The sequence below is a fragment of the Alligator sinensis genome, unplaced genomic scaffold (genome assembly GCF_000455745.1).
Source record: "Alligator sinensis unplaced genomic scaffold, ASM45574v1 scaffold54_1, whole genome shotgun sequence".
Taxonomy (NCBI): domain Eukaryota; kingdom Metazoa; phylum Chordata; order Crocodylia; family Alligatoridae; genus Alligator; species Alligator sinensis.
The window spans coordinates 269,552-282,644 of NW_005841962.1; the positions used below are offsets into that span (position 1 = coordinate 269,552).

General features: G+C 42.9%; 1 protein-coding gene across 1 annotated transcript in view; it reads left to right on the plus strand.

The window, feature by feature from the left end:
* NEK11 (NIMA related kinase 11) overlaps positions 1 to 13,093 on the plus strand; it is a 205,092-nt gene that overhangs the window by 106,768 nt on the left and 85,231 nt on the right. The window contains exons 11-12 of the mRNA XM_025200289.1: positions 1,846 to 1,939; positions 3,676 to 3,814. Coding sequence (XP_025056074.1) covers positions 1,846 to 1,939; positions 3,676 to 3,814 — 233 coding nt within the window. The remainder of the gene's footprint in view (positions 1 to 1,845; positions 1,940 to 3,675; positions 3,815 to 13,093) is intronic.

The window sequence follows — 13,093 nt, forward strand, 5'->3', positions numbered from 1 at the left end:
TGTTTATGTCTATTAGGATCAAAACTTTAATACTGCCATGCCAAAGCAAGCATACATTTCAATTTAGCAATAACATCCTATTACAATAAAAACTACAAATATATAAAGAAGCTGTGGGTTGATGTCCCCATTGAAAAAAAATAGTGATCAGCATGTGTGTTTGACAAAGATCATATTTAACAGTAGGGGTTAAAAATTAAAGCTGGGTTTGGAGACACTAATTATTTTTATATGGACATTTATCCTCATCCCAATAGAAATGATTCTCATTGGAATGACAGCCACTGTTGAAAAGCTATTGGAATTTCACACTTCTGATATTATTTGTGGGTGGTGTTTGAAATTTTGAATAATGTGCTTAACTAGGACAGGCCGAGTTGCAAATTTATGGGAAAATTTATAAATAATAGGTTAGCAAAACCACCAAGCTTTTTATAGTTTTGAGTTAGACAGTAATACCAAATGGTCAGATTTTAGCTTGGTTGTTCATGGAATTTTCCTTTCCATCAGAAAAAATAAATATATCTGTTCTGTAATATAAAAGTGATAAATCTATGTCCATATTCATCTTTGAGATATGTCTCTTGCAGACAGTAGAGCAGGGATGGGCAATTATTTTGGGTAGAGGGCTGCTTAGCGAGGTTTGGTGAGCTGTCAAGGGCCGCATGTGTAGCCCCACCCCTTGAAGTATTGCTCCATCCCCGGTCACCATCTTGGGACCAGAAGTGCCAGCCCTAACCCCTGACCTTTACCACCAGAAGTCCCTCCCCTTGCCCCTTGAAAATACTCCTTTTGGGAGGGGGGGTTGCCATCTTAGAACCAGAAAAGAAACAAGATGTCAAACACCTAATATAACATATTTTACTTATTCCAAAAAAAAAAATTTTTGTCATGATTTGGGTTTGTGTAATGTATATAGAAGTGGTTGCATAATAACTTAAAAATAAATTCTTAGCCTTGTATGTTGGGGGGGATGGTATATGGTGGGCGCATGTGTGGCAGGAGTGGGGGGTTTGTGAGGGGTTGTGACTGTGTGTGAGGGGTTGTGACTGTGTGTATGAGGGGTATAGGGTATGTTGGGGCTGTATATGTGGGGGGTTGTGAAGGTAGGGTGTGGGTGTGTGGCATATGGGGGGTGTGGGGATCCCCCCAATATCCCCCCCATGGCGCAGCAGCAGCTGGCAAGGGTGCTTAGGGCACTGGTGCCTGGTGGGGTGCAGCTCTGGCCAGCGCTGCACACTGTGGTGAGGGGCAGAGCCTCCAGTGCTCCCCACCATGCATGCGCACTGGCACAGCATGGGAAGGAAGCCCCAGGTGCTGGAGCCAGCTGCCTTCTCCCCTGGGGCTGTGCAGTATGGGAGGGAAGCCCCAGGTGCCTTCCCCTGGGGGGTGGGGAAGGCAGCTAGCTCCAGCACCACCTCTTATTTCCTGAATCGGCAGCTTCAAGTGATCCCTTGTGGGTCACATCTGCTTAGTTAACCCTTCCTGAGAGAATGTTTAGAATTTGCAAACTATGCCTGAGTTTCCCCAGGGCAGAAGCATCCCAGGAACACATGGTGGAAAATAAAGTTCACATTATTGAAATTGTTCTGAAGGAATAAAGCTGGCAAAGGTTTGCTAAAGAAACCACATGTGTCACCTCTAAATTACTGTATACAAATTGTGAAAATAAATATAATAAATTCAATAAATAAGAGCTAAATTCTGTCTGTAAGTGCATCCAAACAACACCTGTTGGAAGGAAAGCCCTATTCCTGCTTGAATATTTGGCCCTACTGCAGTTGATTTTTAAATTCCAGATATTTTTAATGCAGATGGTTGAATGCATATACTTTGTATTTACAGACGGCTGGCAGAAGAAAAATATCAAGAAAACTTCAAAAGAATGCAAGAACTGAGGTCCCGTAATTTTCAACAATTGAGTATAAATGTGCTTCATGTAAGTGATGTTATGATGTTTTAGACCCACTTGCTCAAACCAAGTATTTTTCAGTTTCTCTCACACTTGCAGAACCATCAGCTTAATCCTGCTCCCTGATGAATAGTTTGGTTATGCTTTGAAATCTAGAAGACTTAGCTGAAATGTGTTCCATATTGGTAAAAAGTTTCTTCAGTAGCACAAATAAGCTTCAACAAATGTCTTTAATTGGCCTAGTCAGACAAGGTTCTTTGGGTAAATCCGGTATCTTTTATTAGACCAACTCAGATGGTTGGGAAAATTCTTCTTTGCAAGCTTTCAGGCACAAACACCCTTCATCAGACTGAGGAAGCGTCTGCAAATGGTCTGTGCTCTTCCTGGATGAAATGGTAAAGCAGCCAGATGCCAGTACTATGCAAGAAAGCCAGTCAGTTAAAATGTAAATTGAGGTGATCAGTAGGTGAAAGACAGGTGGGGAGGAGGGGGGAAGGGAGAATGAATATAGTTGTAATCAAAGGATTGGAGGCAGGAGGGGAAGGGGGAAGGGAATGAGAATTAATTGGCCTACTGGCTTTTTTTTTTACCTTAATTCATTCTTACCCACCTATTCTCTGTATCTCCTCCAGCCCCAAATGGAGCCATCATTCAAAATAAATTAATTTCCAGGAGAGTCTTAAGATGATAATTCCTCAAATATCATATTGGCTAGGGCAGACATTCCATATAAACCTGTATAAGTGATTGGAAATTGGCTTAAACCTGTAACAGAACAGAAGTTCAGTGCTCATAGACCAGTTTCAGAATGGCTGAAACGGTTTATGATCATCTGGATGGATATAGTATCAAACTAAACCGATTTAAGTTAAATTGGTCTATCAAACTTCTGCCCCGCATCCCCTCCCAACACAGGTTATATCTCAGTCCCCAGGCATCCCAGGATGCACTAACCCACCCATCCCCCCTTGCATGTTGAGTGAGCTATCCTGTACCCCAGCTTGTTTGCTCCAGCTGTGCCAGGTGGCCCTGCCCTCGGCTGCCAGAGAGCTGAGGCTCTTCCTAGCCCTGTCGGCAGTGGCACGGAGGTGGTTGAGGAGGGAAAAGGACCCCCACCCCGGTCCTGGCTCCCCCCAGCCAGGGTCTGCACAGCAGGTGGGAGGAAAATTCCTAAGGCACGGGCTTTCTCCCCTGCAGTGCAGCTCCCCCCAGCTGCAAATGCCCCAGCTTAGAGAAAGCTGTGCAGATTGAGTCAATTCTGCCTTGGGCTTTTTGACTGTCTGTACCTAGCCATTGTGATAGGATTGTTGCTTCCTTTTATTTATTTAGTTGAGATGATTACTTTGGACTTTACATCCAGCTTTTAGTAAGAAAGAAATGTTGGGGTTCCTCCCCCCAGAAAACTTTCATTTGGTCTTAAGATATCTGTGAGAAAAAAAATAGATCAGTTCCTGCAATTGTGTTACAGCTTATCAGAGAAGCAGTGAAACAGTCTAAAACAATGCCTTTTGTTTAGAGCTTTATAGCTCTATTCTGGCCTGGTTGTTTCATTTTGGTATCCTACTGTCTCTGCTGAAATAGTTAAGTTTAATGTGTCCTCATGAAATATCAGTGACTTTCGATCATTTTTTTTTAAAGTCCTGTTACAAAGAACGGCTGCTTATCATAAGTGCCCGCCACTTGTATGGATCAGAGTATCTGCCACATTGCAGCCAAACTGAGAGCTTCGAATCATTTACATTATCAATGTTGCTTCAATTAAGGAATGTGATGAACAGACTTCAGAGCCTTTGATTCATTCTCAGCCAGTCACTGCACTGGACTATGTATCCATAGGACATGATGAACCAACTGAAAATGAGGCCCCAAACAGACTCTGTATGTCTGAACCTGTGGACCATGGTAAGAATTTGAAAATTTTTGTTAAGCCAATTAGTTTCTATTTGAAATCTCCTAATATTAAACTATACCCTTGTTAACTGGTGGCAGAGAAAACCTAGTCAAAAAAGACATCAAAGTTACAAATTTGTTACAAAACCTATAAAAAGGGATGGAAAGGACCTAGATGGATGTTATGGTGGAAATGCAGTGGAGAAGTATGAGGAATCTATGTTTTGTGAGTTTGGAAAGGTGGAAGCATCAAAGAAGTTGTCCTTCTCCATGCATGAGGGAGAATTAGGAGGGAAACAGTTTTTATCCTGGTTCCTTTAGGTGAGTTGTGTTGGAACAGAATTATTCTCAACAATCCCCAGCTGCAAGTTCCTTTTAAGAGCATGTAAAGCATGTGCAATGTTGATGCATGATGGTCTTGTATGGCAAACATCATATCAGAGTGAGAAAGTTAGATGAAAATCCTTTGAGGCTTGCTTGACTGAAAATGTGTAGCCACTCTCTTGGAAACATGAAAGCTTATGAAATGTGCATTATTTGTGGATGGATGAACAAATGGAGAGCTTGATCTTGCATATCTGGTAGTAGACAGTGAAAACAATGGCTAATGTGCCTGCTGTCTAGTGTGATGCTACCTATATCTGCATTCTGTTTTTATGGGCCCCTCTACACGTGCAGGTAAAGGCATAATGGGATCTAATGCATGATCTATAGAATTGTGTCTCCTGCCATGCCACACATGGATTAGATCCCATCACACCTTATTGCTGGTGCTGGGGGAGCCTGATCCTGGGCACCCTTTGTACCAGCAAAAAACAAGAGGCCATGGCTGGGAGCTCCCTCAGTGGGGTGGGGCAGGGGGGGTGGCATGAAACCCCTAGGGCTGGGGAACATGGTTGCCATGATTCCTCAGGTTTGAAGGTGTATAAAACCCCCAGGGCCAAGGGATCATGGCTGTCACTATCCCCCAACTTTGGGGGTGCGATCCCCTAGCCTCAGGGGTTTTACACACTTCCTAGGCTTGGAGATTGAGGAAGCTTCAGTCTCCCAGCTCTGGGAGTTTCATTCACCCCTGGGGCAGCTGAGCCCCCTGGTGGCTGGGACCCAACTGGGTCCCAGCACACCGTGTCTGCAGCTGTGGGAATCTGAGTCTCTATGCTACTGGTACCCAGAATCGGCAGGTGTGGGGGCTGAGACCCCTCAGTTGCAGGACTTAGAGCCCCAGATGGGCATGGTGCACCCCTGGGGTTGGGAGCCCCATCGACTGACGGGGCTTCCAGCTGCAGAGGAGACCCTGCTATACATGGAAATAAAAGCTCAATAGGAGCCAGCTATAAAGTTAGTACATGTTTTCAAGTTCTAACTTCATAGCTGGTTGGAGCTTTTTATGGCGTGCTATAGCTACTTTTCACGTGTAGCTGGTCTCAGGGTCATTGCACAATTAACCAGCAGAATAATATACTTCAATTTTTAATATTCAGAAATCCTTGTGTGCCTGTTGCTGGAAACTGCAGTCTTCGTCTTACTCATAGAATAGGCATGTTGCAGTGCCAGTGTAAGTTTCCTGCCAGTGTGTTTAGCCCTAGTCTTTAAGGAGCACTTCTAAAGCTGATATAGTTCAGTTTTCATGTTCATTCAGTCATTCATCCTGCTGACCTTCCAACTCTGGTGAAAGCTGGATTGTTCGATGTTGTCATGTTGGTACCTCTGCTGGGAACAGTTACTAAAGATAAAACTGTTCAATTTGGCATTTGATCAGGCCTATAAAGAGTAATATTAAAAAGGAACATGTATATGAAATATTCATATGCATAGTATATGAAATATTCATATGCATAGTATATGAAGTGGGTTATCCCTGCAAGTTCAAAGGTTCTAATTACATTGTAAATCATTTCTGTGATGTATTAACTTTTGCAAAACCTGACCTCTGTGATTAATCAGTTTCATATATTCTCTGTGAATTGCAGCTTCTTAATATTTTCTCTGTTTGTAACATTTCAACATTTATGTAATATTTATATATAAATATATGCATTAAATGTATGAATAGTTAAAACTATTCAAGCTACTTTTCACTGATTGCTCTGGCTTTTAATGTTAATCAAGAAAGGGGTGTGGATATAAATAATCAGATTAGGAACATCAAAACTATATGCTTTGGCATTTAAACAAACGGGTAATAGAAAATGGCTTTTCACTTTCATTGTGGCTGCACTGATGCTTGATATGGTTGACTTGCTCTCTCACAGTATCAAGAGAGATGATCTGTGAGAGAGAAAATGTAGTTGCTAGCAAGTATCTCCAAGGGAGAGAGAGAGAGAGTTAAAATAAGAGACTAAGAAAGAGCAATAGATGTTAGTGAGAAGCTTTTTGGAAAATCTGAGAAGTATATATGGTAGGAATGAAATGAAAGTATAGGAAATGTGTCTAGCTTGATAGCTGAGTTCATGAGTTTGGCCCAGCTGGTTTATACAAAGCTGTATGTGGATTTAATAATTTTTTTCTAAGGTACTCAATACCATGGTGATGAGTGCATATGGGGAAAAGGACTCATTGACAGTCCAGAGAAATTACATATATCACTTTATGAATATCTTGTAATTCCTGAGCGTGGTATCAAAGCCATAAATTATTGTGTCCAGTATTATTGCCAATACAACCATATAAACTGAGTTGCTATTAAATTGGTTAAAATGTAGACATGGTTTCAGTTGTTAATTTTCAAGTTAAAATTTTAAGCTGAAATGACAACGTCCCCAGTAGAATTTGTATTTGGATAAATGGAATATAGAACATAAAAAAATACAATATGGATCAAGGTTGCATTTGGGGATTTTTGTATATGAACTTTATGCTGTAGCAGAGACAAAGAAGTTAATGGCCAGAACACCTCCTTCTCCAGTTTTGACTAAATAATTGACCAGTAACAGCTGTCATAAAAGACTGCAGCTCAAGTTGGGTAGGGCTGCTATGAGAGCACTTGGGGAGTACTGCAAAGAGCTCTTCAGCAGTTGCTGCTACCTTCTAAGAAGCTCCTAGGGAACATGCCCAGAAGACCTCTGTCAAGTAGGGTAAGCTGTCTGGGAAACAGCTAAGAGACCATCCCCTAAAGCACAAGGCAGAGGGGAAAGCCAGCCTTTCTAAGAAACAAATTATTAATCCTAAAGGAAGGCTGCAGTAAAGAGGAATAAAGAAAAAATGGCCTGGACTTCAAGGGCCAGCAGAGTAAGGTCTTATAGGACTGGAGTCCCTTAATGAATCTGGGAACAAACAACCCCTTCACAAGTGGTGCTTAGAAGTAGGATCTTGACTGCAGCACAAACTCCACTGATGGTGCCAGAAGCCTAGGTCCCAGTCTCATTGACATTAAGGCCCACTCTTGAAACCCTGTAAGAACTGGGAGGGCTCCCACAATATCCCTTTTCACCTCTGACCCCTAACTAGGATTGTAAAATTCATCCCCTTCTGCAGGCCAGATTGTTCCCACTGGGAGAACATCTGGACCCTAAGCAGCAGAGACAGGTATTTCATTTTGTAGTGGACTTTGGGTGAAGGTATTTGGAACTACTTGGTCAGGTGCACCCCATGTTTCACTAGGCAGAGACTAAACTTGAGAACTAATTGTGTTAAGCTCTGTAACCACTTCCTGAGGAGATATAGCTAATAGTCAAGGAAGTGCAGAGGATGAAGGATATGGAGATCATCGTTGCAGTGTCAGTGGTGAAACTACGTTGATTTGTTCCCCCAACCTAAGTCTATGACAAGGGTGTCAAACATACAGCCCATGGATCTGAATCTGGTCCATGGTCTGGATTCAGCACACGGAATCTCTCAGTCCAGCCCACAAGCCACCAGAAGTCCTGCTATGGAATTCAAGGCCTTTTTGGCTGTCAGGACCACTGGCTGCAAACTTGGCTTGCCACCACCACTTCCAAACCTCTTCCTTGTATGCATGGCCACCTCTGGATCCCTCTTGCTACTAGCAGATCTCCACTTCCAGATTGCTGACTCTGCAAGACCTTTCAGACCTGCTGCTGCTAGACCCACCACTGTGGTAGCCATGGCAGCCACTCCCATACCCTGAGCTGGATCTGACCCATGATGATCCCTACGGTCCAGACCCAGCCTGGGGCCCCAAATGAGTTTGACACCCCTGTCTATACAAAGCCACTTAGTCAGGCTTTGTATAGACTTCAGAAAAATAAACACCACATCAAAGTTTGATACCTACCATGAGAAGAACAACTTAGAATGATTAAGCAAAGTCCATTATGTCATCACACTAAGCCTAACTAGAAGCTACTAGCAGATTCTTCCTGGCTAGAATATTGTCCATGAATGGCCCTTCAGTCATCTTTAAATTTAGAACTATTTGCTTTGGATTTCATGGAGCCACTACAACCTTCCGGCGCCTGGTAGGAAAAATCTATGATCCCATTCAAAATATGTGCCTGTTTTAAGTGGTGGAGTACTTTTTATAGTATCTCATATAGAAAGGCACAGAATGAAATCCCCTCACACTATGATTTCTTTGAAAATGTATCAGGATTATATAAGATACTTCTACTCCACTAGGAGAGAACATGAAATCAATGTTGGCTGTTTTAGTTCAATGAATACCTCAGTTTCGTGGCATGGTAAGTCAATCAGCTTTAGAGTTGGGTGAATATATCAAATTCTGAAACCCCTTCCAAGATGTTGATGTGAATTAGAATGAAGAAAAATTTTGAGATTATTGCCAATCACATAACTCAAGGATGAAATGCTTGTCAGGGAGCTCCACAGCAGTTAATTGTTTTCCCCAGGAGTACAGCTTCTCTTGAAGGGTACTAATCTATCTATGTGTGTACTTGTCAGAGTAATTTTCACTTAACCATCACCTATGTGCCTTTGTACATTTCCCTGCAGTCACAAATAACTGAGCAATTTCTTATTCCAATGATTTCTGTTTTCAGAGGATGGAAAGATTGTCTTGTGGTGATTACTGAATAATCTGTTGGTATTTAGTAGTCATGTTGGCTAGAGACACTACATTTCCAGATCATCTTGCTCACAGAAAACAATAGCAATGCAGATAAGTCAACTATAGAAGGAGGCTAATAGCAACTTCAAGATTGTTGTTAAACAACAAGATAAGATTTAAATTACTTCTCCAATTTTTCACTGGTTACTATACAATTAAGATGCATTATGGAGATTTATTCTTTTCATGCATGGACTGGGAACATTGCTGAACAATCTGAGGCTCATGGGATTAAGAGTGATTTGGAGCAAAGCTCCTGAACCCAACTGTCTAATGTTAAGCTAGAGTGGTTTGTGACTGCCAGTATACCTTGAGATGCTGTCATTTTTTTTTCTGTTTCCTTCAACAACTTTGTATACATATGGTGCTCTGCACAGCAAAGACTGTACTACTCTGAGAAAGAAAGAGAGAGAAGTACTTTGAAAATCTTATACAAACACACTGCTTAAACACAAGCAGAAATGGAATCAGTTTTAACCTAGTAACCAATAAACGTGATATGCAAACCATGATGTGCGCCATAAATTATCCTGATTTCTTTTAATGAACTGAATTCTGTATTTTTGTATAAAACAGGCAAAGGAAGAAAGTTGTAACTGTAGCAAGCATACATCCAGAACCTGATTACTGGTAGACCAAACTTACTGTTGTTCATGTATGCCAGTCTTCACACATTGTGGCATGAGGTGAAAAAGGATACAGCTTCTCTGAGGCAATACTATATATATTGTTACCGAAATAACACGGGCCTCTTTGTGCTTACTACACAGAATGTATTTCAGCTACAGGGTGAAATATAAAAAGCTACCCATGTGTCATTCTTCCTAGCAGCTAATGTACTGGCAGCTGTTGGCTGTTGAAATTGGCATGCCATAACCACACTAACTTTATGGACCATGAACCTTGGGAGGACCTTTAACCTTGTCTGAGGACCAGTAGAGGGAGTGGGGTGGTATACAATGAGATGTATTGCCATTCCAGTGAATCTGCAACTTCAGGTCCAATATGTAGCTACATTTTTGTGTGGATTTTGTCAATTTGACTGACCTTTTTTTAAAAATATGCTGTGCAGAGAAGATTGCAGTTGCTGGGGCAGGTGTGCAGTTAGAATCCCCTCCAGCAACTGGGAGTTAATAAACCATCACAATAATTTACTACAAAAATTACTTCTAAGGATTTTTCATAGTTAAAGTTTTTCACTTTCTCTCACCATGTTGAAGTAATAGCTGTTCATTATTTTTAAAATTAGACAAACAACCGAGCCACACAAATGAGAAATATGATAGTTTACTTTTCCCTCTTTTCTTCACACTTTCCTAACAGATAATTCTGTAGTCACTATTAATCATTCATGCTATTCAAATGCTGCACTTGCCACACCACTTCAGCCCATGTTAATCAGACCCATATGTATTAGCTACACCCTTGTCCCCTAAGAAATATTGCATTTCTTGAATACATGCAAGGCATTATGGTTTATAAAATTTTTTATAATTTTTTTTTTACAGATACAGATTTTTTTCCATGTGGTTTCATTTTCTTTTGTATTGATTATTTTTATTTTGATAATTTTTTCCCAGTTTAGTTCCCGATTATATATGGATAGTTATAAATGACATTAGTTAAATAGTCTGTTCAGTATCTTCACCAATGACCTGGAAAATAGCATAGAGTGCACCCTCAGCAAGTTTTCAAATGATGCCAAGCTGGGAGGAGTAGTATATATGCTGGAGGGTAGGGCTAGGATTCAGAGTGACCTAGACAAATTGTAGGATTGGGCCAAAACAAATCTCATGAAGTTCAACAAGGACAAGTACAAAGTCCTGCACTTAGGGTGGAACAATCCCATTTACCAGTACAGGCTGGGGGCTCATTGACTGTGCAGCAGCTCTGCAGAAAAGGACCTGGGAGTTACAGTGGACACTACACTGGATGTGAGCCAGCAGTGTGGCCTTACTGCCAAGAAGGTTAATGGCATGCTGGGCTTTGTTGATAGATGTGTTACCACTGGATCAAGGGAAATGATTCCTCCCCTCTATTCAGCACTGGTGAGGCCACATCTGGAGTACTGTGTCCAGTTTTGGGCCCCCCACTACAGGAAGTATATGGTCAAATTGGAGATAGTCCAGTGGAGGGCAACAAAAATGATGAGGGGCTTGGGGCTCATGGCTTATGAGCAGTGATGGGGATTGGGGGGGCACCAAGTGAAGCACCACTGGCGCTTCTGGGAGTGCCATAGCCGCTTCCAGGAGCACTGCTTGCACTTCCCAGTCTGCACAATCAGTCGCAGGGCCCTCTCTCCCCCCTCCCCCAGTAACTGACTGGCCGCTGGGGGGTCATGTGCCCACCGACTCAGGTGGCACCAGTTGCCCATGCTTATGAGGAGAGACTGAGGGAACTGGGCTTATTTAGTCTAGAGAAGAGAAGACTGAGAGGGGATTTCATAGCAGCCTTCACCTACCTGAAGGGAGGTTCCAAAGAAGATGGAGCTAAACTGTTCTCAGTGGTGTCAGGACAGGTACAATGGTCTCAAGTTGTAGCAAGAGAAGTTTAGGTTAGATATTAGAAAAACGTTCTCACTAGGTGGGTAGTAAAACACTGGAAGAGGTTACCCAGAGAGGTTGTGGAATCTCCATCTTTGGAGATTTTTAAGACTCAGAAAGACAAAGCCTTAGCTGGGATGATTTAGTTGGGGATAGTCCTGCTTTGAACAGGGGGTTGGACTAGATGACCTCCTGAGGTCCCTTCCGATCCTAATTTTCTATGATTCTATGGGAGAAAAGTATATTCAAGTTGGATTTAATACTTAGTGAGAAATCTTGGTGTTCAAATCTTATTTTTTTGGGAAGTAATAGAACTTTCATCATCTGAGTAATCTAAAACTAGTCACTGGGAGCTTGCCTACATTGAAAAGTTACCTCATATTAAACTAGGGTGCAAATTTACAATGTGTTAGATAATCTGCACTAATTTGTATAAAGATAACTTTGTGTGAGGTAGCTTGTTGTAACTTGAAAGTGGAGCATGAAGATTGTGTGCAATGTTAATGTAAAGTACCTAGCAAGCTATAAATCCACACCCTAACTCATTGTGCAACAGCTTCCTTGTGTAGTGAAGTCCTGAGTTCGCAGTGCTATAAGTGAGAACAGAGGGCAGTCTGATAGCCTTGTCCATCCACTTTCTATTTGCCATCTGTAGTGAAACTGATAGTGGGAAATGTTAACTATTTCCAATGCAGATTTACTAAGGGAAGGAAAATAGAAATCAGCTGTTGAGCCACAAGCTGTGCTGAGGGCTAGGGACAGAAAGTTACACATAAACCAGTTTAAGTGATCAGAAACTGGTTTAAACCAGTAACAGAACAGAAGTTCAGTGCACATAAACTGCTTTCAAAATGGCCAGAACTGGTTTAAGATAAACCTTGTTGAATGCAGTTTCAGACTTAACCAATTTAACTCAAACCAGTTTAGGGAACTTCTGTCCCAGACCCCTTCCTGGTTTAAGTTATCTCACAGTACCCCAGCATCCCAGGATGCTTTGCAGCCCTAACCTGGGCTGTGCTATGCTATCTGCTCCAGCAGAGCAGGGTTGGCCCTACCCCTTTGCTCCCCAGCTGGAGCACTTTCACTGCTCCAGCTGGCTGAGAAGGGGCTGGGGTGGGAAACCCTGCTCTGGACTGCAGCCCCTGCTGGGCTTTTCCCACTTGGGGGTGGGGGCATGGCCAGACCCTAGGCCAGACCCCTGAGGCAAAGTGTGAGGGGGGGAGGCAGAGTGGGAAATTAATCCTTCCTCCCTCCCCTCTACCACCAGCACAGGACCCCAGCTTTTCCCTGCTTGCCACTTCAACAGTAGGGGTAAGCCTGGCAGGGGATACTGTGTCCCTGTCAAATGGAATTTTCCTGGCTGGAGCCCCATGCAAGTGGGAGAGAGTAGGGAGGGAGGTTTAAACCCCACTACCACTCCTCCTCCTCAGGGTGCCACCACCAACTGACATCTGCCCATGCCCCCACCCCTGGTGCTTGAGCAGTGAGCAGAGAAAGGCCTGGCTGGGGATGCTTCCCCCATCCCCTTCCAGGCACACCCCGGCTGGGGACCGTGGAGGCCAAGGTGGGGCTTTAAACCCCTCCCCAATCGTACTCAGCTGCCTGTCAGGGCCTGGCCTAACTGCCCCCCCTCCCCACCCAGCTCAAGCAGGGATGGGGGAGGGGAGGAAAAGCCTGGAGTGCTTCCCTCCAGCCTTTCTACCACTGCAAAAGGGAAGGGAG